At 48.1% G+C, this 27,327-nt stretch overlaps 1 protein-coding gene across 2 annotated transcripts in view; it reads right to left on the bottom strand.

Annotated features, from left to right (window-relative positions):
* The window catches only part of LOC309398791 (voltage-dependent T-type calcium channel subunit alpha-1H-like), a 59,893-nt gene extending 33,211 nt beyond the window's left edge, over positions 1–26,682 (bottom strand). For both annotated transcript variants that reach the window (XM_081966001.1, XM_081966002.1), the window contains exons 1-9: positions 26,367–26,682; positions 25,958–26,091; positions 25,337–25,434; positions 20,049–20,208; positions 17,508–17,823; positions 10,175–10,267; positions 7,547–8,336; positions 6,693–7,111; positions 80–231 (exon numbers count right to left, since the gene is read on the bottom strand). In XM_081966001.1, coding sequence (XP_081822127.1) covers positions 80–231; positions 6,693–7,111; positions 7,547–8,336; positions 10,175–10,267; positions 17,508–17,823; positions 20,049–20,208; positions 25,337–25,434; positions 25,958–26,091; positions 26,367–26,459 — 2,255 coding nt within the window. In that variant the 5' untranslated portion in view covers positions 26,460–26,682. The remainder of the gene's footprint in view (positions 1–79; positions 232–6,692; positions 7,112–7,546; positions 8,337–10,174; positions 10,268–17,507; positions 17,824–20,048; positions 20,209–25,336; positions 25,435–25,957; positions 26,092–26,366) is intronic.
* Between the last annotated feature and the right edge of the window lie 645 nt (positions 26,683–27,327).

The following is a 27,327-nucleotide window of genomic DNA, read 5'->3' as shown; positions in this document are numbered from 1 at the left end:
ATTTCAATCCTTTCTCTCTCTCTCTCTCTCCCCCCCTTGCCCCAGTTTTAAGCAGAGGGAACGTTGGAAGCCAACTTACCTGATGACAACAATGATCCCGTCAAAGATGTTGTAGGGGTTCTTGATGTAACCCCAGATGCCAAACGCCAAGAGCTTGAGGAGCATCTCCAGAGCGAACATGCTTGTGAATACAATGTTGCTGATCTCCAGGGCATTGGTGAGCTCTTCCGGCTGGCCAAGAGGGAGAAATCGAGGCAAATCCCGTCAGAATGGAGGCCAAAATATTCCCGTTAGCTATTATTCTCTAGTTGCAGATGGAGAAGAGCCCAATATTTGACAACGGCAACTTTATCTTGCTCCATCATGATTGTCAAGCTGAGTTATTTTTGTGAGCCTGTGACCAGGGGGATCGTTATGACACAATGGAAAAGAGGGTGACGGGATGCAAAGTGTGGAAAAGTAAGAACTGCAGTATCAAACAAGTTAGGATCAAGATAAGAGAAGAATTGTCTAAAATACACATCTAGTGAGTTGCAAATATTAGCAATCCAGAAGGAAGGTTTTAGTGTTTATTATATCCATCCATCCATCCATCTATCTCATCTGTCTCATCTATCTCATCTATCTCATCTATCTCATCTATATAGATATAGGGATAGATAGATAGATGATAGATAGATAGATAGATAGATAGATAGATAGATAGATAGATAGATAGATAGATAGATATGGATAGAGATAGATATAGACATAGAGATATACACACGCACACGTTTTAAACTCCCTTTCTCAACCCAGCACACAATCTCACTTTGCCGCAGCCTTTCAGGCCAGTTTATTTATTCATAGAAGAGTTTTTCAGCCAGAATGCATGAAATATGAATTACCACAAGGGATGCTAATAGCCACAAGGAGTCAACAGAGAAAGACCGGCTGGGAAGAGCAATCCGCCTCTATCTTGTCCTTGGTTTCCAAGCAACTCTTGTAAATGTTGTGTTGAAAGTGATCTAATCCACTCAACCGGACTGTTGACAACAACTCGAACTAATTACGGAAGCTCACCAGATCCACCCGCAAGGACTTTCAAGATCTCTTCCCTTGCGCTAGAAGACGAGGAGTATGGAAAGACAGAGAAAGTTGCTTGAACTTCCCTGCAGGCCTTGTGAATTCGTGGAAGGAAAAAAGCACCCAGAGGGGGGGGAAAGAAAACCATACATTTGTTTGCAACTTCATGCAAAGCTGCCCCTGTCTACTTTGCTCTGCCCTGGTTGAGCCCCAGCTGAAATGTGAGGCACCTTTGCAACTGCAATGTGGTTCGGTACAAAAAGGTCTATACCAAAAAAAAGGGTATTTGGGGAAATAATGTATGGAAAAAAACCCAACACTACATAGGGAAATGTCTTAGAAAAAGAAATCCCTCTTCTGTGCAGAAGTTGGATGCGATGGAGATTGGAACTCTTAAGGTTATGCTCCCAGCATAATCTGACTAATCTCCATATCTCTTGGCTAATTTCCTAAAATGATGGCAGTCTGTTCCATCTTCTCCTGCTCAGGGACCCCAAGCAGGAAAGGGAATTTATTGAGGGGGGGACACAAATGCCCTTTCTGTGTTCATCCTCCACAAAGCAGCATATGGAGAAGCTGAAGGAACCAGATTGGTCAAGAACGGAGGCGTGTGGGAATTCTAACAGACAACGGCCAACAGAGAGAGGAAAAATAAGGGCTCAGTGTGAGATGTCATGTAGCTGTCAGGATGACAAGAAGACAATCCTGGATTAAACAGAAGTGGAGAAGGGCTCATTGTGGGCTTTGGAGGGGGGGTTGCGAGGAAGTGGCTTTGTTTTACAAGGAAAGGTGGCATCTCTACCCTAACCTTTCTGCACATAGGAGGGCAGCCTCATCTTGTACCACTGCCAGACATCCTTGCATTGAGAACAAGCATAGATGATTGTATGGTGTGTTTGGTCGGGTGTCATGCCTGCAAGCCATCTTTTCTTTTGGACTTCAGGCTTGCCACACTTTCTACTGTCTATTTTCTATTGTGGGAAAATGGGAGAGGGGATTATATGGAGTTGGGTGATATGTAGCCATAATAACATTCTTCTTAGAAAGCTAAGGTCATCTTTGTCTCTGCACCTGGCCGGAATTGTATGGGTGGAAGCTGCCAGCGTGGCAGTGGAAGATTGGACCTGGAATGCCTTCACCCGTTTGCCTTCTTCTCATGAGAACATAAGCTTGTCCTTTGAGTAGGGATTGCGTGTAGACCAGGATGCTAAACGAGACTCTGAAGCAGGATTTCCCTTCCCTTGTGGAGCCCTGGGACGGATGTTATGAGCTATAAAAGCCCTCGCTTGCCTCCCGTTGAACTTCTGCAGCTGTACGAGTGGCCACAGTGCAGATTAAACCTTTTACTTAACTCAGGAGGCTCTACAATCTCTCCCACGACTAATCTGTTGAACTAATGAATTGCTTGCTGGCCACCATATTAGATTTCCAGTGCATGGACCTCATTAAGGAAGGAAGTGCATGATGGAACCCCACCCCCTTTTAAAAAATACAAATACAGGAGATTAGAAGAGGGCTCAGGTAGGATTAACTGAGCCCCCCACCCCACTTCTCTTCCAATTGCTGGAAATCCTTTAAAAGGGTTTCCATTCTTGGGCGGGTGAGGAGGAGCTGAATTAATGATCTGGTTAAAAGAAGGAGGCAGGGCTTTTAAGCAGAACCTAGAATCGCAGAGCAGGCTAAAAAAACAGAACCTGAAAAGAAAGGGGAACAAATTCAATAATCTGAGCTAGGTTGACGGAGGCCCAGAATGGCAGGTGGTCTTCTCTTGGCAATGTCACTTTTGGAGTTTCAAAGCTCCTTGCTAGCTCCTTCTTCTGGAAAATTGTGTTTAAACATGGCAACTTTAAGACTTGTGTCTTTCTGGGGGGGGGTGTTGGAAGACATTTCACTTCTCATCCAAAAACTTCTTCAGTCCTGGCAAACATGACCTGGATGACTGAGAATCTCCACAGACATTTAAGACTTGTGGACTTCAACTCCCACACAGCATGGAGGATTTGGGGATTTGAAGTCCACAAGCCGAGCCCTGGTCTTGAATGTGGGGTCTGATTTCCAGCTAGGTTGGTTTGGGGGCTGAACCAGCTGCCTCCAGGCACTCCTCTCCCTTGAACTTTGCTAAGGAACCCCCTGAGGTCCTGAGGGGACACCTGTCCCTCCCTAAGGTAGGCTTCCTAGCCCCACTGGGGACTCCCAGCAAGGCACTGAGGCTCTGCTCTTCCCATTTCTCAGCCTCACTTGACAAAAAACAATTTTATTTCAAGTGGCTTAAATGCCAGGCTGGATTAGATCAATTGCCACCTCTCCCAAACGAGCAGGAAGAATCGGGAGAGACATTCGGGAGATGCTGCTGCCTGAAGCTTCTCTTTCTGGAGAACAGAAGCTAAATTAGGGAGGTGCCATCCTACCAATTTTAGGACTTGTGGACTTCATCCCCCCCCCCCCCCCAATTCCCCAGTGGCAGCCTTTGGGGGAGACAATGGCCTCCATTTCTTCTTGTCTTTTCTTTCATGGTCTTTACCCAGAAAACCACCAGCTCCATTTTTGCATTGACTTGCATAGCGGTTTAAAGGAGGATATCTACAGACAAACTTGTAAAGTTTCTTTGGATCTGGGGAGATTTGGCGAGTGGAAATGCAAACCGCTACTTTCACAAGCAGCCTCTCAGTAGCTCCAAGCGTATGGACAAGGAGAAAAACTCAGTTTGATTCAGAGGATTTAATAAAGATTTATGAGGCCTGCAAGTTGTCCTTTAAAAAAAGAGAGAAAGAAAGAAAACCCCAAATCCAAATATTTTGGCCTTTGCAGGAAAGGAATTCCAAACCTCAGGCTGCTGGCTTGCTTTTTTCTGCACCGTCTCCAAAAAGACAGAAGAGGGAGGGGGAGGGAGGGAGGGCTGGGGGAATTCAGAATAACTTCTTGCTCTTTGCAGCATGTTGAGACAATAACTTTGGTCGACCAACAGAGAGATCAAAAGCCACTCTGGTTGCCATTGTTTACTCTCCCAACTTCCAGGGTGCTGGAAATGTTTAATCAAGCAGGGAGGCCACCGAGATCCCTTTGGCCAAGCCGTTACTCATCCCGAGGAATAGACTTTTATGGAGATTCTTTCTGGCAGGGACTGCTTGGTGGCGGGTGGGACAACAAGGAGGGGGAGGCTGAAGCTGGAGGGTGTGCCAGAACAAAGGGTTCATTGGTTTAAGCAGCCCATCAATTAGAGAAGAGGTCAAGGAAACGTTGGAAAAGTCAACCGCCTGTGAATGAAGGGGAGGGGGGGGATGAAGAAGAACCTGCAGAGGGATGAACTTCAAAGAATTGGAAGGGACCTTGGAGGTCATCTAGTCCAACCCCCAGCTTGAGCAGGAGAGACAAGTGGCTGCCCAGTCTCTTCTTAAAAGCCAGTGATGGAGCACTCACAACTTCTGAAGGCCCAGAAGTAACCCAGAATGCTTGTCACTTCACTCAGCAGAAACTTCCCTTCATTTTCTTGAGGCTCCATACCATAAATAAATAAACAGCCCTGGAAAATCATATCTGTTTTAGAAAACATGGATTCAGCCACAGGCACAAAAAGAATACCTATCCATTTCTGTTTCATATCGCATTTCAATAGCCCATGGTTAGTATTTGTCATGGATCCTCAAAGAAAGGGAGGCTGATCTCTACACAGGAAGGAAGGAAGGAAGGAAGGAAGGAAGGAAGGAAGGAAGGAAGGAAGGAAGGAAGGAAGGAGAAAAGAGGAAAAGGGAGGGTGGGAGGATATTTAGTCCTACGGTGATCTCAAGGACTTGATGAAGAATAGGCTGTATTCAACCTCCATCAGAACTTCTATTAAGAGCAAAGAAGCTGGTATGATGTTTTAGATCCATTTGCAATTAATCTGAGCTGATCAGGCTAAACTGATCAGGCTGGGATCTGTGTTAGTAGCCCCCTCTGCTCTTGGTCCCCCTTCCTGGAATGGCACCTCCTTTCACCCAAATAATCAAAGACCCAGGGAGCAACCTGGCAACCCAAAGCAGCTGATGGCATTCCCACAGCAGCCCGTGCTGCCCCTGGGACTGGGTTACTGATAGAGCTGTCACCGCGGCTGAGACACCTCGTCCTTGGTTGATCGCTCCAATCAATCACAATTGGATCAAAGCGTAAAGGATGAGATTCACAGGCGAGCGATTGCATCTCAAAACTCTGGCTTGGTAGGTAAAATTCTCCATTTCCGCAACCTCCCTCTTTCCTCCCATTTGCTGAATTACATTAAACCAGATTACATTACATTTCATTAATTCAATTTAGGCCCCGCCCGACTCTGAACTAACTCTGAGTGATGTCCTATGGCACCAGACAGAATAGAAAATACAAGGCAATCATTTTGAAAGGAGGAAAAAAAGAAATGGAAGAACATTTCTTCCTTTGGAGAAATCAGCAAGTGGGCTGGAAGGAAAGAATCGGCTTTCTGGCATTTGGGGTCTCCAAAGACTTAGCTTGCTCAAGGGCTTGAGGGCAAACATCTCAGGTCGAAATGCATCCCACATCCTACTCTCCAAAGAAAAGCAGGGGGGCTCAAGGTGGGAGAAATAAAAGCTGATGAGTTCAATACCCTTTTCCGCCTCTGAATTTGTGCAAAAGTCTTGTGTTAATCAGACCTTCAGTTGTGGGAGGCTGCACAGAAGCTATCCTGGATCAACCACAAAGCTCACGAGGACTCCTAGCCAGTGACTAATTACTGGATCGTTAACCTTACGTGAAGCTCAGCTAAAGGGAATTCTGAGGTTTGAGAAATGTCCCACTTGCCTTTCAGGGAGTGGGGGATTCCTAGATGCACCAGCTTCCCCCTCTTATTTCAGCCCCACATTAACCTCATGAAGTAGGGTGCTCTGTGAGAGAAGAGATGGGCCAGGATCATCCACGCAGCTTCTGAAGATCAGGGTGGACTTCATCCAGGTCTCCTCAGTCCTCGTTCACCACTTTAACTTCTTCCCTTCTTGCAAAGACACATTGCCTTCTTGTATCCTCTCTCCCCCAACTGTCTTTGCCTTCGGTGAGGTCTTCAGAAGACCCAAACTGGTTGGTTGCTCAAGACAGTGATTGCCTATCATTCACAGAAAGATCCCTGATGCGTGGGCTTTTCCTTGCATCTCCTCCAGAAAAGACAAAGAAGTTGGAAGCCGAGGGGAAGATTTCACATCAAGTGAATTCCAACTCTCTCCCAAAACTGCAGACAAAAGGAAGGGCAGCTTTGTCTGGCCACAATGACCCCACTGTGTTTCAGGGATGAGTCATCCCCTGCCAGCCAGCTGTCCTTCATGAGATGCCAGCATCTGGGACCTGGTGTCTTCACCTTTAAGACATTTGATACCACAGCATTCCCAACCTTAGTGTGAACAGTTTGGGCTTCTCCTTAATTTTTAAAAAAAAAGATATATAGAACTTCTCAGACCCCCGAAAAGCAAATTATTTATTTTCTTCCAGGAGAAGTTATGAAAGGTTATTCTGGAAGAGTTGTAGGTCTTCACACAACCATGAGGAAGAGAAGAGGATCCTTCTCTTAAGCAAGACTATGTGTTCTTTAAGTATGAGATTAGACAATGGCCTCTCCTGCGTTTGACCAGCTAAGCCAACCTACTCCTTACCTGTTCATGGTACTCAATGCCCATGCTCAATGTATTGATGAGGATGGCGATCATGATCCCACGGTTGAAGTACTTGCTCTCCACGATCCGTTTCAGCTTGTTGCCAAAGGCCTTCCAGAGCTTGATTATCTTGTTCCTCTCCTTGGCTGGTTTCCTTTTCTTCTTTTTCTTGTTCCTCTGTTGCTGGATCTGGTCCCGTAAGTCCCCGTGTTTTACATCCTGGGTGAACTCGTAGACCCCGTTGTTGTCCTCTCCTGACTCATAGCTGTCTGCCTCGCTGAACTCAAACTCAGGATCCTCCAGGATACTGGCGCAGAATGGACAGTTTTGCAGCTCGCAGCTCAAGCTGTTGGCTTGAGGCCCTGGCAGAGGACACGGTACATTCAAGCCAGACAAAATGCTGGAGGTCCGGCAAAGGCCTGCAATGGAAGGAGAATGTTAGGAACTTGAGGACTTGGGTAGGTCCAACAGAAACCAAAGTGCAAACCAAACAGAAAGCAAAGATGTCTACAAGCACGGCTACCATTTGAGTAAGGAGTAACCCTATGAAGTGCCTTTAAACATCTCTGGGGAGGGGGGTTGGTCTTCTGGTGTCTACTCAGTGTCAAGGCCATGAGTACTGGAAGACAATGTCCTATTGTTCAGTCGACTGTGGAGGTTGGTGGCTTTCAAATGTTTGGAGTTTGTAGTAGAAGCTCCAGATTCAGAGGGGATCTGCGGTGGTGAGATTGAACCTGGACAAGACCTTCTACTGTACCAGCAGAGATCTTCTACTGGGCTTTTATCCCTAACCTTTTGGGATCTCTGCTTTGGATACTGAGACTAAATTAGGTCATTGAAACCATTTTTCTTACCACGTTCTCCCACTAGATGATGGAGCTTCCCATAGCAATCTGCATTCAGATGGGCTGGGCTGCTGACCATGGGCATGGGAGAGGTCGCCTCACTACCTTCATTTTTCTTCCCTTTGGACACGGGAGGGACACTGGCTTTGTTTGCCGGAGAAGGCAAGATGGTGGGGTAGTTCATGTTGCCGTGATTGGCAGCTTTGCTACCTGCAGCAATGCTGGAAGACTTGCATTTCACTGAGGTCCCTTCCACGTGGCAGTCGGCATGGTAGATACTGTGGATGGACTCTGTATCTGCAGCTCCACCACTTGGGTGGCTGGGTGAAGATGGAGGAAGCATCAGCTGGCTTCCAGGCTTCATGACATCCAACTCCAGGTCACAAATCCCTGGGTTGGCCCTTGGCCCTTGGGGACTCCCGTTGCTGATGTGGTAGTGGTGATGGTGGTGGTGGTGATGGTGGATCAAGTGATGGATGGATGTGATGCGCCGCTTGCCACTCTGGTGGCCCTGAACATCGTCTCCACCGTTGTTGGGGTTGACTTTTTTCCTCCGCTTGCTTTGCCAATTGTTGTAGAGGCGCAGGGCCCTCCGTTTGACTTTCCTGAAAATGTGGCAGATGTATTTGAGGAGCTCTTCATAGCAGCTCCCCGGCTCGGAGAAGCTGGCGATTGTGCTGTCATTGGAGAGGTAGCGGGCTCGCTGCTCTTGCATCAGCTGGTTCTCCCGCTGTTTGGTTTCAGAAAACTGTGTTGCTATCACAACCAGGCACAAGTTAATCATGAAGAAAGAACCGACCTGGGAGAGCCAAAAGAAGACAGAGAGCACTTGAAGATGGAGGCGACTGGCCGTGCTCACCCCACACCCACCGAAGGACAAATGGCTGAGATAGAACACCAAGGCAGAGCTGGGCTAAAGTTGACCTTGGTCAACTCTTCATGACTGGGTGTCTTGGGCTGACCTAATGGGCAATCAAGGAAAAAGAGTGACCCAAGGAAAGTGTCTATGGAGATTCCCAGTCATGCAGGTCATGGTTGTCCCAAAGGTGCTTTCTTAGATTTTTCATTGAAGACGTTTCGCTTCTTATCCAAGAAGCTTCAGAACTTCTTTGAATGAGAAGTGAAATATCTTCAAGGAAAAACAAAGGAAGTCCAGAGGTCTTTTGGGAAAAAACACCTTTGGAACATCCAAGAAAGGCACCTTGAGTGAACTCAACAAATGTAACTATAACGGCAACTTTTTTCTTCTTCTTCCTGAAAGGGAAATTTTAAGGATGGCCAACTGCTGGTGCTCTGGAAAACACCACTGGCAATGGAGTCTTCTTTTCATTAACTTTTCTTACATAAGTAAAAACATATTCAGGACCAATGGAACTTTGAAGAGATCTATCAATGGGGTCTTTGAAGAATTCTGGGAGTTGAAGTCCACAAGTCTTAAAGTTCCCAAGGTTGAACATCTCTGATTTAGATTGAGGAGGAGTGTTAAAAGCTGATAGTCAGCCAAAAAGGACCACCAAGAGGGGTACTTGTAAAATAGGAGTGGGGATTCAATCAGGTGGTCATTGGGGGTTTTGCCCCTCCTCCGACATCCCTGAGTTAGTTCAAGAGCCTAATCCAGAACCTGATTTTTTCGTGCACTTCAGACTGCCTATCCTTTTTACTGCAACACGACTCATCCTCTTTAAATAGTCTGAAATCAGCACCCCCCCAACACACACACACACACACACACAACTGATTCCTATTCCTACCCCTAATGTATCCAAGGAATGTGGCCTCCCCCATTCCCAAATGTCACTCTACATCACCAGCTGAAGATCTTTGCATCGTGTTGGTCCTCCTCAGAACTATTGCTCTATTCTCCTTTGGGAATGTTGGTGCCCACCCCAGGAGGCAGGCCTCCAAGGAGGGTCTGGCCAAGGCAGAACTGGGGCTAAACTGGCCACCCAGTGAAAATAGGGCCTTTGCTGGACAAAAGTGCTGGGATATTTGGAGCCAGGAGAAGTCAGAGATACTGCCAAGAAAATCCCGTCTGCTTCTCTCTTGTGCTACTCCGCTGATGTGAAAGAACTTCCCTCTTAGCTTCTTAATGTAAACCACCATGACGGAAAGCTTAATGCAGACATAAAGACTGTGTATGTGTGTGTGTGTGTGTGTGTGTGTGTTATTGCTAGTGGAAGTTGTTAATGGCCCACTTGGCAGATTTCACATGGGCTGGAACCTTGGATGTGCTTCAGACAAGCTGCTACCATTCAAAGTGTTGAGAGTAGATTTTCAGGAATTACAACATCGAAGACTATCGTGCACGTCTTGGTTATGGGAAACCTGGTTTTGGGAATTTAGGGATAGTCTAGCCACGAGGACATTTGGACTTGGAAGAGGTTTGCAGCTTTCCACAGCTGCAGCAGATGTTATGAGGAGATCATTGACCTGGACAGAAAGGGTGATTTTAAAAAAGTGGGGGTCATACAGCTGTGCAATGATTGTACAGTCATTGCCACCATCTTGAATCTTGGATGCCCCAACCTTGCAGATGCCTCGCCTCAAAGGGTCCTTTGCCTGGCCCCCCATCCTGCCAAGGTCCCCTTTGTTAAGGGTTCACCTGAGGGACAGCCCCCTGTCCCTCCCCTTACTTACTATTATAAGTAGTATAAAATATATAAAATTGTAAAAAGAGTGAGCGTCCATGACATAATACATGATGTCAACCCATCCTTCCAGGGTTATAACCTGTAGGGGAAAGCAGAGACGAGAGAAACGCATTAAGAGCATCATCAGTGACCAGTTAAGAAGCAAAAAACTCAAAAGGTACATGGATATTTTCCCCCCTTGGGGGCTTTTCTGGATTCTTCTCCTTTCTGTTCTTCCAACCCCTCCTTGCTCTCCCCCCCTCCCTGCACCCACCTTTCAACATTTATTCAGCTCACACAGAGTCCTTGTGAGGACGGAGAACACAGGCGGCAGTGACTCTCGTCCCCCTCAAGTGAAGGCAAGCAGAGCTCTGCCAAAGATGGATCGGTGGGTCATTTCCTCCCTCATTGCTCTGATGGCCATTTGAGCTGGCAGAAGAGGCTGAAGGGGAATCCCAAGGCCGGGATCTCTCTGGCTTGTCACTTCCAGAACCTTCCACTGGATTCAACTTGCTCCCAGTGCATGGATATAATTAGGCAGTCTGCGGACTGCACGAATTGCCAACTTCATCCCCTCCCCAGTGGTTCCTCTCCATCAGAATGAAGCCCCGTCCATCCCGAAACCCAATAAGCTGAGAATTTAACTTTTCTCAAAAACAAAAGGGAGAAAGTGGGGGGCCCATGAAGGCTTCACCTCCTGCCGTCCATAAAAATGATCTGCTCTAGCACCCGATGTGCTTGTTCTCCTGCAAAAAAACTCCAAGCTCTGCAGTTTAATCAGATGCCCCGTTCTCTGCTCTCCCAAGACAGGAAGGAACCAAAGAGATTATCCAAAGTGACGCCAACTCAAGAAAGGAAAATATAAAGATTAACATCAAAGTCTGTTGGTGTTTAGTTATTCTTGCATGCATGCAAGCACTCACACATACAGACACACACACAAACACACACACACACACACACACACACAGAGGGGCACAGCTGGTTGGTGAAGATTTGCTGGCGCCTGAAAGGAAGAGCCTTTCTCTGTGGGGCTGTCATTGCAATAATGAGAGCTCTTCTGTTTCCCCCACTTTGCCCCATTTTTCCTTCCACGGCACGGGTTTCTTCATTTTGATGGAATACAAAACTTGGAAGCAATGAACTGAGAAGAACAACTAAGAAGATATGTTGAGACCACCTTCAGGTCTGTCTTTGGAGAAGCTGAGCCAGGTTCAACACTTGAGATCATGTGGGGAGGGATATATTTCCATTTTCAAGGCTTTCCTTGGGTCAAAATCAACCTACGTGAAGCAAGGAGGCCAAGCTACAAGGAAGGAGTGCTAGCTTTCTACATGCAAGGCTTGAAGTAGAAGCTTTCTAGTGATTCACAAAGTCTCAGGATGGTTATGATTTATCCCCTCTCCCTCCCTTTTCTGAGTGCAGAATTTGCCTTCCACCGAGGCCATAAATGGCCTGAAATACGCCATGAAGGCTTTCTTTTCCACTGGCTCAGCAGCGTGCATGAATGTTGCATAATTGTCCTTGCTGCTGTCACCGCTAAATGTCTGAACAAGGGGAAGGATGTTTTAATTACACGGCAAAGCCACGGCACGCTACTTGAGCTTCCCATTGTCTTCTTGCTACGGGAGAAAAGAACCCAAGACTTAATTAACGCCACAAGAAGCAAGTTGGGTTGAAACCTGAAGGTGGACATGCCTGAAGGTTGTGGTGAAACAATCAAGATGGCGCCACAATGGCACATGGAGAAAGCACATAAAAGAAGGCGAAGCATCAAACCCAACATTGTGAGCCCCATCGTGATTTTCTTTCATTCCCACCTTGCAGAGACCCAGAAGCAAAGAGGAAAGTCACTCCTTGACCCAATCCTTGTGCTGAGGCACAGCCTGGTTGCACAGAGCCTCCACCACCACTCTATGGTCCAAACTGCAAGAAGGAGGGAGAGATGCCAGGTAGCCTTTCCTGGAGACGCCTTTGGAGCAAAACGCTGGTGCTCTCAGTCAACATTGGAAGATCTTGAGAACTTCAGCTGGATTAAGTTTGGATCGTGGCACTCGGTTGACTTCATCTGGACTGAGAAGCTAATCTCACAATGCTTCAGTCAAGTGGTCACTTCTTGACCAGGGATGAAGACAGAGCAGAGACTTCAGGATTGTCAAACAGCCACATATGTGAGTCGTAAGCCATGTACCAGGCAGCAAGGCATTTTCCTGGCCCAAGGTGGAACTGAACAGCCTCAAATAGCACTTAGACTTATATCCAGCTTCACAGTGCTTTTACAGACCTCTCTAAGCGATTTACAGAGTCAGCATATTGCCCCCCAAACAATTTGGGTCCTCATTTTATCCACCTCTGAAGGATGGAAGGCTGAGTCATCTTTGAGTCTGGTGAGATTTGACCTGCCAAATTGCAGTCAGCCGGCAGTCAGCAGAAGGAGCCTGCAGTACTGCACTCCAACCACTGCGCCATCACAATTTGTCTCCTGAAGAAACTCTCTCAAATGGAGGTTCTCTCCTAAAGAAACTCTTCTCCAGATACCGTAGAATCAACTAACGCAAGGAACTCAACATCCCACGGGGAACCCTGGTTTCAGACTGCTGTAAAAGGGAGCTCGGACAATTCCTGAGAGGGATTCAGCTGGTGGCTCACTGGAAGGATCCCTCCAGGCTCAAAGATGGTCCATCTGAACGCTGGTAGTGGGGAGGAGACCCACAGAGAAGAATGTGCCCCTTGTTTCCTCCTTGTGGGCTTCCCCAGAAGCATCTGGTTAGCCACAATTGGAAACAAGATACTGGCTTGTGACATTATTCCCATCTATTCATGGCCTGATCCATTGGACCTCTCCTGATAAGCCATTAAGACACCCCTTATCAACCCCCAAAGGGCAGAGCCCTGCATGCTTTCTTGGAAGTCGCCCCCAGAGAGAATCCCCTCAGAGAGGGCAGCTCATCTGCAATAACGTCTCCAGGCGCGTCTAAGAAGGTGAGTTTCACAGCAAGGGTGGCGTGGGAGAGAAGGGTACGAGAGAGAAGGGCTTGAAAGATGTCTCAGCCGCCATCACGTCAAGGTCCTTCTGGCTTGCTGCAAAAGGAAAAGATGGAACCTGGCCAGTTGCCCGTCTCCTGTCTTGGCACCTCAACTTGGGAGCAGCTGGGCAGTCCTGAGGCCTCCTCCTCCTCCTCCTCTTCCTCCTCCTCCTCCTCCTCCTCCTCCTCCTCCTCCTCCTCCTCCTCCTCCTCCTCCTCCTCCTCCTCCTCCTCCTCCTCTGCAGAGCTGTGCTGGGAATCCAGAACTGGGGGGCATCTTGTAAGGGAAACCGAGGCACTGCCGGCACACCTTGGTCCCACGCCAGACTTTCCCTTCTGTCACCATGCCACGTCTTCCTAGGATGGGTTTCCCGTCACTCTGCTGGAACAGCTGCAGAAACAGGTGGCTGCTTCTCTCCAGGCACCCCAAAGAAGAACGAGCTGAGGGACCCCCAGGACATGGGAGACGGAGAAGGCTTCCTTGGTGGGAGAGCGGAATTCAGGGAAAGCAAATAAGTGAGAATAAAACTCTGGGGTTTCTCTCCTCCCCCCCCCCCCCCGTTCACATGTGGGGCTACGCTGAGTTTCAGGGAGGAAAAAATACGGGGAGAGAATCAGGCGTGCAGGATCTGTTTCCTGGCCTGCAGAAGTTTCTCTTCCTGCATGGTGGACTTGGTGGCGCTCATGGAGATGCGCTCAAGATCTTGTTTCAGTCCCTCTGGAATGTAATTCATGGACTCTGTCCACACCAGATGCTTTGCAGCTCAGGTGAAGCTGGAGGAGTTGCGATTTTACAAAAAGCTTAGTTTTGTTGCAATTGTTTTGGCTTGGTCTTTCTTTGTAGGGCTTAGTGGGCTGTGGGTTCCTTTGATGTGAGGTGTGAATCATGCTGAGCGAAGGCAGCATTAGGGCCGGCCAGAGGATTCCAAGCAATGCAGTGCTGTGACCTCTTAAAGTGATATGTGGATTTGCGTGATCCTCTCATGAATAAAACAGATGCTTCCGTCATTTATAGGGAGGCCCTGATTTTTCCCTTTTGCGTTGAGGAAACCAGTTGGAATTCTTGAAAAGTGGCAACTTTCTCTTGCAGGATGTGCCAAATGAACTCCCAGTCTGGCCCAAAAGCCCAGGAAGGAAACTGTCTCATCTGGGAGACATGAAAGAATTCCCATTGGAAGAATTATTCTTTTATCTCTTCAAGGCTTATCATTTTACTCTCTAAAGTATATTTAATTTTCTGGTTCTAGATCAATTTTTCAAAAGGCAAATTTCTGACTCCCTTCCTTCCTTCCTTCCTTCCTTCCTTCCTTCCTTCCTTCCTTCCTTCCTTCCCTCCCTCCCTCCCTCCCTCCCTCCCTCCCTCCCATCCTGTCAAAAAGTTCCAAGGAAAGAAAGAGGGACGGGGGATTCTAAGGATGCGCTGACTTTCCTAAAAGCTGTGGTCAAACTCTTCCTTTCCTTGGTGAAAACTGGTGGAGCAGCGACTGCTCCTGTTTCTCTGTCCACAGACGTCTGAGAGACGATTTGCCCAGAAACTTCACAGCCCAAAAAACATTGATCAACTGCAATTGTAGTAATGGAAAATAAATTGTGCTTCATTACATATTCATGAGGCTTGATTTATCATAGTAATTAGCCTCAGCATTTGCTGCGCTGTGGCGGGCAGGAAAATGGAATTCATGGTTTGGTGGTGGGTGAGCACATCAAGCCAGCAATGCAGAGTGGATGGCGGAAAACAAGAAGCCGAGATTTGGAACGGTTTCCTTAGACAAGCCACTGGCAATATTCCACTGGATTGAGGGGGCGAAGGAGATCTGCTTTGAACCCTTTTGTGTAATTGGTAAGCGTGAGACCCTCCATTCCACTGGAGAGATGGTCTCCCAGGCCTGACTGGCACGGGGGCTCTCTGTGTCTATTCATTTTCCTATCTCCAGATGCCAGGGCCCCTTTGCCAGCCGAGAAGCATTGGGGCTGATTGGCAGACCCAAAACTCTGCCTACAAGATCCAGGAAGGAAGATGGGGGAAGAAGAAGAGAAATATCCAAGAGGAGGGCCAAGCCAGCCAGATAATTCTTTGGATGGAGGATCAGTCCTCCTGGAGGGGCAAACTGGTAGGAATTCTCTTTCCATAACATTCTGGAGTTCCTGCAAATTCCAACCCTTTCTGCTGAAATGCAAGAGAGCCTCATCCATTTTTTCCTCTGGATGGGCTTTAAGAAGAAGGAGCTTTCCTCCTGCTGTTGATCTGGAGCCCGAATCAAATCAGATTATTGCTGGATGTCTCATCATTTCTGGAGCTCTGCGTCCATCCCTCAAAGCAACTGGGGAAATCTTCTGAACACTGCCGAAACGGCAAGACATTGTTGGGACATTGCCTTATTCCCACAAATTGTGGGGCAGAGAACCATGCCCTGCCCCAAAAACCGAGAAGCAATTTTGCCTGTCTCAGACTAAGCCTCCCCTGGTCCCAAGGTGACTGCATTTGAGAGCCACAAAGAATTGCAGGGATGATGCCTCCTGGAATAAGCTGAACCCTGGGTGAATTGTGTAGAATTCTAAAAGAGAATTTGCTTGAAACAGGCGGGAGAACCACGGGATCGCAGGAAGAACATTGTGTTCCAAAGAGTATTTTGTTGGAAGGCATCTCCCTTCATGGCTCAATCAAGCCCTGCTAAAGACACTTCCTTGGCCTTCTCTTGGTGGAAGATGGAATTTCTTCCCTGCTGATAGAAAATCCTGGGTGAAAATCCAAGGCCGACTCACTGAGAAAAACATGTTGGAGGGAAGACAACCTCCATTCATCTTCCCTCTCTTTCCTGAAGCTGTTGAGGGGGGAAGAGGAGCAGATGAGAGAAGAGGCGCCAGAAAACGAAATCCCAAATAATATTAAAGCTGCTGTCACGGCAGGATTTTGATAACTTCTTTTGACAGAAGGAAGCTGAACTCCCTGCCTTGGAGGCTCATGATCTGCCCAGCCGGAGAAAGAAAGGAGGAGCAAGACCAGTGAAGCTCCCAACCTTGGCTTCCTCCATGGATTCTGAAGATCTGGCTTCTCCTACCGGATGTGCAGCGTTTGGTCCGTGCTGTGCCTGCTGTGGGACTCAGCCTGGCCCAGGTTAGCTGTGCCACAAGGGTCAGGGCCATGCCCTCCCCCCACCCCCCTTTTGAAGGGGAAAGGCGAAGCTCATTCCCACGAGGCAAGAATCTTGCAGCATTAAGACTCAGCGATTGCAGTTCCAACTGGGAGAACTCCAGAGTGCGACGCCACTCAGCATCCCGGGTGATGCACTGAACGCTTCATTTACCTCCTTATTTACTCCTGCCAACAATTGACATGATAATATAATGAGGTGGGCAATGCACCTCGCGAAAGGGGTCAGCAATAAGCGGAGTCCCGGCCATTTCCTGCCTCCGTAGCTTCTTGGAAGGACCTGAAATATTTCACTGTTAATTTAGGTCCCCTCTTCTCTCTTTCATGGCAGAATAGAATTACTTCCCATCAATTGTACCAGGAGTTGCTTTTAGAATGAATCACGGCCGAGAGCCCATGACACCATAAATGCACAAGAAGGGTGCATGATTTGGAGGGGGGCAGAAGGGGTGATGAGGGCCTGGGATTCCCTGCCCCCTCCTTTCAGCTCAAGGTGAGCAGCAGCTTTTCAAAAGCTGCAGTTCAATCTTTGGATAGTTACCTTCCTGCTTTGGGGACACCCTCATGGGCTCCTTGGTGCTCTCTGACCTGGGCTGCTTTCTTGCAGGCATTTGTTCCAGCACTGATGATGTTCCCTAGATGGGTCATGAAATGTCCACAAGAAAACAACCAAGCTCAGAGAGCACCAGGGACCCCACAGTTCTCCTCCTCCTCCTCCTCCTCCTCCTCCTCCTCCTCCTCCTCCTCCTCCTCCTCCTCCTCCTCCTCCTCCTCTCCACAAACCTCACTCCCTTCTAGCACTGATGATGTTGCCTAGTTGGGTCATGAAACGTCTGCAAGAAAACCACCAAGCTCAGAGAGCACCAGGGACCCCACAGTCCTCCTCCTCCCCCTCCTCTTCCTTGCACCAATGACGTTCCCTAACTGGGTCTCTGCAAGAAAACATTTCTCATCGTATTATTTTAGTTACTTGTGTACTACTGCAACTTGCAGCAGGCTCTTGTTAGTTTGCAACAATAAAACAAGGACTGAAGTTATTTTGCTTTGCTGGCCCTCCCAGGGCAGAGGAAGCATCTCGTTCAGCATCCTTGAAGATAATTCCACCCCCTGGCCGCTGGTCATCTCAAACCCTCTGTTGCAATCCACAAAAGAAAACTCCTTACCTGAAAAATAGCTATCCAAGCATAGCCAATATTATCAAAATTAATAGCTCCGTTGTGCGGGTTGAAGTCCCCCGTCCTGCAAACGTTGTAATACTGGTTCCAGTTTATGCAGGCGTTGCGGGCACCTAAGTCCAGCGAGTCCAATTGCGGATTGTAAGCGTCCATGGTTAAGGTGCAGTCCATCTTGTACTCCTTCCGGTTGGGGATGCTGGAGCACTTCTGCATGCCGTTATCTCGGAGGGACGAACAGATGAAGGGGTTTTCCTCCCCCTCTTCTGGCCGGTAGTACTTATGCAGGAAAGTCAGGTTGTGTGTCCTTGAGAAGGAGAAGGAAGGAAAGGGTGGGGGGGGGGCGGGGGAATAAAGCAAGAGATGGTTAAGACTCAGATAATATTTTGGTACCTAAAACATGAATTCCTGCTGGATGCAGATATGAAATTAGAGTTCAGGCAAGTGGGAAAAATTCAAACATGTGACCTTTTTGGCCCTCAGTGCTGAAAAGGTTTGCCATCCCTGACCCAGAGGGATCACGAAATGTCCGCAAGAAAACGACGATGCTCAGAGAGCACCAAGGACCCCACAGTCCGACTGAGCTATAAATATTCTCTTCTAGAAGTTTCTTGTCATTTCATGGAAGGACGGGAGGAAAGGATTGGATAGCTGCCCTAGGAAAGGCCAATTCCCAGAGCAATGATTAGCCTATGGAGTTCACAGCCACAAGAAAGGTGGGAGAGGCTGCCCGAGTGCTGGAATGAAGAGTTTGGCCAACCCAAGCGCCAAGGGACCCGGACCTTTCCTTCGGGCGTTTTCATGGTCATGTCCAACTCATCCTTGAACACTCCCCCGCCCCCCCCCCCTAAGTTCTTCCTTTCTGGGCTGTGCATTTTTTAAATAAAATCTCTCCCTTGGCACCTCTGTCAAGGGAAGGACCTCTTTTGGGTTGCAAGAAGAGAGAAATGCACCGCTGCTGAAGACTTATCTCGAATCTTTTTTTAATTGCGCTGGAATTGGGTTGGCTGCTTGGCAGAGATAGTGGCAGGTTTTAATTGCTAAGGAGTGGGTGACTTGTTTTCTAACCTTTCCTTTGCTTTGATCAGACCTGGCTTTTGAATTTCAGAAATAGGCAGAGTCTTTTTGGCCCCCGGTTGCCCAGCCCTGTGCGGAGGGCCCCCTTTTCCTTAGCTGTCTTTGTAGACCCCTCCCATTGTTGCACTTTCTTCCCACCCAGAATAAGAGCATTGCCAATGGTCATCCTATTTTGTGGTGCAATATTGGAAAACAATTCTCCATTTCTGGGGTCCTCTTTTAAATCTCCCCTACCTCCCAGGTCCCTTCCAACTTTATTATTCTGTTCTATCTTAGGCTCCGGGGGTGGGTGGGGGAGAACCTATATTAGGGGATTCTTGCAGTGCTGAAGGATTGCAATCAAATCAGAGTAAACCAGGGTAAAATCAACAGATATAGCTCCAGGACTGGTTCCTGGTTTCCAGGTCTGGCTCAAGGCAATTGAAAGAATTTGTACTCCCATCTCCAGCCTCCAGACATGGTTGATTCTTGTAATAGCAGAATAGCAGAAGCTGGAATGACCTTGGAGGTCGTTTAGTCCAACTCCCACTCAGGCAGGAACCCCTGCACCATTTCAGACCAATGGCCCCCCGATCTCTTCTGAAAAACTTTCAATGGAGTACCCACAACTTCTAGATGCAATAAATAATAACTCTGATGGTGAAGTTGGATAGATACTTCCATTGATTTAAGTTAATTTACCTCCCTCTTTTTGGGTGGGGCAGTGTGTGAATGCGTAGATGTGTGTATGTATAACTCTGTGCATTGCCTTCCACCTTCTTTCCTTGTTACCTCTTTCCCATTCTATTAGTGGTTTAGCTAACTCAAGATGGGCAGCCTATAAATTTAATAAATAAGTAAAATGGGGAGAGGGATAAATGACCAAAGTCCCACTATTTGGCTGCCCCAACTGGTTTCTGGAACCCTCAACAGCATTGACTTCAGATTCAACGGCAGGAACTCTAGTTCTTATCTAGTTGGCAACCTGAACAGTATTTCGCACTAAGGTCAACAGACAAGGGTGTTGGATCCCAAATGGCTCTTATCAGCCACCCAAGCCCACGTCTCCTTTTCTGGGGGATTCTGTGATGCTGACGCTCTGGGAGAAGAGCAAGATAAGGCAGATGCTGCAGCCAGTACAGGTTTTCGAGGTCTCCCCCCCCTCCACCTTCTCCATGGGAAGAGGAATTGTGTTCGAAGCCACCTCGACTTATTTTAAAACCTCAGGCAGAAAATCCCTGGAGCATGCTCCCTCCTCCTCCTCCTCCTCCTCCTCCTCCTCCTCCTCCTCCTCCTCCTCCTCCTCCTCCTCCTCCTCCTCCTCCTCCTCCTCCTCCTTTATCAGCAAAAAGCCAAGATTATATTAAAGCAACTATTTGCAGTTGCTTGGTGACGGGCAGAATCGGCTGCCTGCTCTAGCAACTGTAGGGCTGGTGCGAGAAGAGGGAGGGAAAGGGTCAACTTTGGAAAACTTACCTTTGAATGTGGGAATCCAGGAAACACCTGTTCCTCAGCAGCCCGGCCCAGAGCTGCACCCCCACGATGCCAAAGATGAAAAAGACAAAGAAACACAAGAGGAGGACGTTGCCTAACATAGGCAGAGTGTCTAGAAGCAGGGTGACAAGAATGCGCATACCTGTGGAGAGAGGAGAAAGGGGGTGTGAGGAGGAGGGATGCCTTTGGCCAAACTGGGACACAGATCCAGCCAGAGGAGGCTGCTTCCTCCAGGAAAACATCTGCATGGGGCTTTCAGGGAGAGGTCCGGGGGTCTCTGTCCGTTCTGGGGGCTGGCTGGGGTCTTGGTTAGAGAACGCGGACTAGGAATGGAGCGCTAAGGATAAAAGCTCCTTCAAGTCCAGTTAGTGGCTCCATGTCCAGATGGTTCTCCTGGCAAGACACGGAAGAGGGGTGTCTCTTCTTCTGGTTTTTAATCTCTTCACTATAGCTTCCAACTGTGGACATTTTTGATGGACCCCCATCCTAGGAACCCAACTTGGCTTTCTAGATCAGTTAAGGCCAGCCAGTTTTCTTGACCCACTTGCTGGACTCATGGACAACGTCTGGTGACTTCACAGACTCTCCCTGTACAGTTTTCTCTACTGATGTGCCATTGACATCTGGGTCTAGCCCACGGCTTTCGAATTTCCAGATGGCTTCCTCATCAAATCCACAAAAGATAGATGGCCAGCCACAGCGTGAGTTCAATAACCCATGGATTCATCTTTAAACTAGTTCTATGGCTGACATCCCCACTTAAGGGTCCATTGTGTGAGACAGGGAATGCAACAAAACACATGAAGCCAGTGTTTCTCAACCTTGAGAGCATGAAGCTGCGTGGACTTCCACTCCCAGAATTCCCCAGCCGGCTGACTGGGCAATTCCGAGAGTTGAAATCCAGGCATCTTCAAGCATCTGCATTAAGCTATTATCCAAAAGAAAAGGTATTAAACCTTAAACCAGTGGCCATCAGAAGTGGAACAGCTCAACCCTGAGATCAAATGACCTCAACATGCACCTGAACTGAAATAATTATTAATCAATACTGTCAGCTTCCTAGCAGATAATGGACTGAGAAGAGCCATCGGGACTCTCTCTGAGTTTGGTTATTAGCCGAGTGGTTCAGAGGCATCTTCCACCCTGCCTTTCGTTGGGGGGTAGGGGGTGGGCAAACTGCAGGCCACCTTCAGCCAGCATAAGACCCATAAGACGGGTGGGAAGGAGGTAGGCAGGCTGCCGCAGGCAGAATCCAGTTTATATGGGGGGGGGGGGAAGCTTCAGGAAACTCGGCAAACGTTAAGGCTTTGCTGTGAATTGCGGGATCAGAAAGGATTACGGGGATAACAGATACTATCTAAGATTCATTATATCCCCACAGTCCGACTGCTGTCGATCTGCTCCGTGGCTGCCTGATCCTTGAGCTAAGCCTCCCATCAAAGGGGGTCTGGAAATGACTTCTTCCTTGAGAGGAAACTGCTGCGCTGGGTTGAACCCGGCATCTCCCTAACCAACTTAGCCCTAGGCTGCATCCCTGAAGACATCTGGAAAGAAAGCGCTGCTCTGGTTTGGAAGACCAAGCTGAGCTTCAGGCTTCAGCTAGATAATGAAGCAGGCTACGGATTTGCATAAACATAAGGCCGATAACACTGATGCTAATGTGGATAGTAGTACTAATGTTCTCTTAGATGATTAGAATAAGTTTTGCTCTCCCTTTTGCTAACTCGGAGAAAAACAGAAGAAAGCAAATTAGGTGGGCCTTGCAAACAAACGCTCTGAAAAAACTCCAATTAAGATGGCAAGGAGGTTGGCTGCTTTTACTTCCCCAGAATAGGATAGTTGCATACCTCCAACTCCGGGGCCCATTCTGTAAACCCCCATTTTATTCCAGTAATCAAGATTCTCCCACCTTCCTTCGATATAACTGTGTCCCAACAGGGACAGGAGCCCAATAAAAGGACCCCTGAAGGCATCTGGTTAAAAGTTTGGCATCTTCCACCTTGGCGCCCATAGAACCGGGGGAACCGGTAGTGGTAATTTGGCCTGGGTCGCAGAACCGGCAGAGACCCAGGCTGGCCACACCCTTGAACCGGTTCCTCGGCCTCCGCTGCCTTTGCCGGCATGGTTTTTATTAGCTTTTCATGGTCTTTGCGCAGGACAATTTACAGTGAACTGTGCAGGCGCAAGCAACGCACTTCTGGCGTGCATGAAGCAAACTGGTACCAATGCTGGTAGGAACCCACCCCTGAGTGGGAGGTAGAGATAGAACAAAAACTCCGCAGTCATAGGAAGCCATGCTTAGATTAGAAGATGGAACAATGTTGTTCAGAGGCATTTCGGTTTTATAGCTGCAATAATCAATATCTGAAAATGTTCTGAGATTCAGACGTTTCCAAAAGTTCCTCAGAAGCTGCTCCAAGATCTCCCTGGGGCTCAGATGAGGCATCCTCCTCAAGACGACCTTGATCTTCTGGATCGGGGGGAGAAGCATTTGGGATCCATGATCTTCAATGAGGTGGATTGTTCCTGACGTCTAAATCGCTGCAGCCCAAAATTTGCCCTACCTAAAAAAGAATCTCTGAGCCACCAGCTGAGGAGCAACTGAGTCGGCCCTCAGCTGAGTTGGTCTGTTGGTCCTCATCTGGTGGCCCAGAGATTCTTTTTTAGTCCATTTGAAGACAGGAGCCTTTCTCAAAAGATGTTCACCCCCAAAGGGAGGTGTTAGAAGCCTGTCACTGCATTTGGTGACAACGGTGGGGAGTACGGAAAGTCCTCTTGACTTGACACAGTTGGAAACATAATTTCTATTGCTAACGGAGTCCTGCCCGATTTCATGACATTTTCTATGAAGTCGGTCAGTGTGGTTGTTAAGTGAGGCACACAGTTGTTAAGCAAATCCAGGATCTCCCATTGCTTGTTGGAAGCAGGCTGGGAAGGTAATCAATGGCAATCCGATGGCCCCAGGGTGCTGCAACCATTGTAAACCGCTGCCTGTTGCCAAGGGCCTGAATTTAGATCACCTTCTCTCAGTCTATTAGGACTGAGTTGAGTGACATCTGCGAGCAAACAACCCAGCTCAGAAACCCTAAGGGGTCCAAGGGCCAGAAATTCTCCCACAAGCTCTCAAGGCCAGGACTTCTGTCTCTGTCTCTCTGTCCCTCCCTCCCTCCCTCCTTCCCACTTCTCATCAGTAAACCAGTTCCAGCAGCCTCGGGAGAATTTTATCCAAATGTCCCAGACTCCAAGCGGCCTTCCTCAAATGGCATTAGAGCTGGTAGGAAGGGGATGCAGGGAAACTGCTCAGACTGGCGCTTCTCCCTTTGCCAAGGCCGCCGGGAGGGTTGGCCATTCCCAATAACTGGATTCCAGTGAAAAGCTTTTCAGACAATGCGAGAGAACGTTGATGCTGCTTTGCTGGCAAGTACCTGGGCTGTTTTCCTTCGTCTGTTACATCAGCTCTCAACAAAATAGGATTTCGGATGAAAAGCAATCAAGGAGCTGCTGGTGTATTAGCATATCAGCTAAGAATCACTCAAAGCCAAGTGGGCCCAACCAGGAAATGAATCCGACGGGTTGGCTTAGCTTCCAAATTGGATTGAAGAGAAAAACAGCTGGAAGGGGCTTAACGCTCACTTGAACCTCTCCAAGCAGGCAAACGCAGGGCTGCTTTGGCTTGGGAGCTGAAGGGCTGCCGGGGGCCTCTTTGAAGAACCGACAACCTTCTTGGGGAATCGGGAGGGGGGGGACAGAAGGTGGGGGGGGGCATTGGAAAGATCCCGAATGACAAAATGCATTCCACAGGCAACCACACTGAGGAGTGGAGAACCATTTGAGCAGAACCCAGTGGATTCCAGATGATGCAGAACTAGGCATCTGGAGATCTAGAACACTAGAGGGCCCCTCCCAATATCAAAGGGTTGCCCAAAAGAAGAGGGAGTCAAGCTATTCTCCAAAGGACCTGAAGGCAGGAAAAAGAAACAAGGGATGGGAATTAATCAAGGAGAGAAGCAACCGAGATCTAAGGAGAAATTTCCGGTCAGGGAGAAGGAGGTTTTGAAGAACAGATTGGACAAGCGCTTGTCTGAAATAGTACAGGGTCCCCTGCTCGAGCAGGGGTTGGACTAGAAGCCCTCCAAGGTCCCTTTCAACTCTATTATTCCGGAGCTCTCCTGCATATTCAGGGAAGGGTCAGGAGAAGCATGATCCTTGGGGAGGGGGAGGACTAAGTCTTCTCCCTCAGCTGCTTCTCCCCATTGATCAGGTGCCAACTTTTAGCAATGGCAGAATTCCTGCTGTCCAGCAGGGGGGGGTTGGATGCCGGGATCCAGCAGTCATGGACTTGGCAGGCTGATCAATTTTATCTCTGGGGTGGGGGCCACCTCGCTTTGTCTGGAAATGCCTTGCCCCCCCCCCCCCCGTTTTTGCACTTCCTGGGGACTGGGAGATGTCAAGGACGCCAGCTGCTGAGCAGCCCAGCTGGGGGGAGTTGGAATGGATGGCCCCCTCCAGGCCAAGTGGGCTGCATTCATCTTGTCTTTCTGACATTAATAGTTTTATTAGCTTTTCCAGAGTAATCCATAAAGACAGAAACAAACATGAAGATGGCCAAGAAAATTATAAGTTCTCAAGGTCAACGAATGAGACAAAGAATGAAGACCAGGAAGGAAGGGAGGAGGGAGGGAGGGAGGAAAAGGGGAGGGAGGAAGGAAAATGGAAGAGAGGGAGGGAGGGAGGGAGGGATGGAGGAAAACTGAAGAGAGGGAGAGAGAGAAATGGGAGGGAGGAATGAAGGAAAATGGAAAAGGAATGGAGGGAGGGAGGGAGGAAAACTGAAGGGAGGGAGGAAAACTGGAGGGAGGGAGGGAGGAGATGGAGATGGCCAAGGATTATGGAGTTTGTGGTCTCAAACATCTGGAAAGTACCAGGGTGAAGAGCCCTGGCTGAATAAGAGGACCCAGAGGGCCTGATGTGAGTCTGTTCCTTCAGCTTCTCCATGGAGGGCTCTTGTGTTGCCTTGGGTTTTTCTTTGGAGGGGTTGGGGGGTGGGAGGTTTATGAAAGCATTCAAGTCAGTCTATTCTTTTTCCTGGACTGAGGGTTAACCCCCAAGTTGGAGCTAAGACAGGCCTGGATTTTGGAGGCTCACCTGGTCAGGATTTCACAGGACTTTTGCAAAATGAAGCTCTGGATGTCTGACACCCCAGTACCCAGGATTCTCCCCATGCATTCTGCCCACAAGGAAGCCCACCCACCCCAAAAGCTGTGACTTACTTGGCACCCTGTTAATGGCTCGTAAGGGCCTGAGAACCCGCACAGTCCGGATGGCTGAAAGGCTGACATTATGTCCATCCAGAGAATATTCCATCATGCTGGGAGGGAGAGAAAGAAGGAAGGAAACACGAGAGGTGAGGAAGAGGACGGGGTCGGCCCCTCGGCTGGAAGAAACACAGGCTGAGGCAGTCGGACCTTAACCAGGTTTCTTACATCTGCAATATTTTTGGTCAACCTTTCGGAATGTAAAAGCAGGTGACTACATTGGGCAGATCATGCTTTCTTTCAGGAAAAAAAAAAAACCTTAGGAGCACTAAAAGGAAGCTGGACTCACCCCACCCACTCCCTATCCACAGCCCATTCATCAAATTTGGCCCTTCAGTGCTGTCAATCAAGCCAGGAGTGTTTTTCACACCATTGATGGTGTTACTTAATTGAGTAATGACATGTCTGCAAGAAAACAACCCAGGTCAGAAAACATCAAGGACTACACAGTCCTCCTCCTCCTCCTCCTCTCCAGAAACCCCTCTCTCTTCTAGCACTGAGGATGTTACCTAGCTGGGTCATGAAAGGTCTGCAATGAAACCACGCAGCCCCCCCCGAAGTGTTCCGTCTACTGACCCAGCAATGACAATGAAGAAGTCGAGGCGGTTCCAGGTGTCTCCTAGATAACATTTGTGGCCAAAGATCCCCAGGGCGATCATCTTGATGACCATCTCCACAGCAAAGAAGACGAAGATGAAGTGATCAAATGCCTGGAATTAAAAGAAGAAGGCCGCACAATGGAGAGAAAGAGGACCAGGAGTTCCAGCCGAGGGTTGAATGGGCCCAGACCTTGTGCTTTGGTCGAGCTTCGCCCTAAACCTCAGCCTCCATTTCACCCCTGGGGGTCTTAGACCTTGAAGGACCCTTCCCAGGGCACACCCAACCTGCAGACCTCTCAAGGCTCAGGAGTAGCTGAAGACCAACCCATAAACCTCGAGAGGCCGAGGTCCAAGTCCACATGAACAAAGCGACGTGTCTCTCTTACCTCCAGGATTGTGCACCTTTCCGTTTGGCACCTGATATCCTGACATGGCTGGAACATCCCGAGGGTGACGCAGTTCAAGAGGATAACCAGCATGCTGACGTGCTCGAACCAGGTGGGAAAGCAGAGTTAAGGAGAACCTGAGATGATGATGATGATGATGATGATGAAGAAGCAGTTTCTGGGAGACACAACCTGCCCCCAGATCTCAGAAACACCAGTGGCAATCAAGAGCCTGGAATCTGAATGCTTATTAAGAAAGCCGCTATGTCTCTTTTAATATCTACAGCTAACTTTCAGAGATAAGTATAAAAACATCCATAAAAACATATTTGAAAGCATACTAGAGATAAAACTAAGACCGTGGCCTGCTTCCTTTCCTTTCCTGCCAAGACATCGAGGAGGGAAGAAAGAAACATACAATTTATATTGATGAATAACGTCTGCAGTCCAAGAATTGAAAAATAAAAGAAAGGGGTAGAAAAGGATAACGGAGAGACACAGAAAAGAAGGGCAGAGTTTTATACTATTTAACATATTGTTGGCTTCAGTTTAGAAAATATACACTCGGCAAAAATAAATAAATAAATAAAATAAGCAGGAGCATTAAACAAATCAAAATAACCAAAAGAGGAAGCATGAAATTAGTTGTTAAAAATAAATGCTAGAAAAGAAAGGCAATCTGAAGCCTACTCAAAAATGATTTCTTGCCACAGCTCTCCTGCCACTTCTGGATTTGCCACGTTTGCTGCTGGGGTCTGGGAGGGGAAGCACTTTTGGAAACATTCCAACTTCCCATTATTCAAATCACCTGACTACAAAAAAACGGGCTATTTGCTAAGTGCTGGAAACTGCAGGGAAGAAAATGAGGAAAAATGACTTAAAGCGGAATTCCCATCGGGCAAGAGGCATTTAATTATGCAACCGTGCTGGTTAAGGAAAAAACACACCCCTTTTTTTAAAA

The sequence above is a fragment of the Natrix helvetica genome, assembly GCF_964273705.1.
Source record: "Natrix helvetica genome assembly, chromosome: 13".
Lineage (NCBI taxonomy): Eukaryota > Metazoa > Chordata > Lepidosauria > Squamata > Natricidae > Natrix > Natrix helvetica.
Note: the sequence above shows the minus strand (reverse complement) of the source record. Positions and strands in the feature narration are given on the sequence as shown.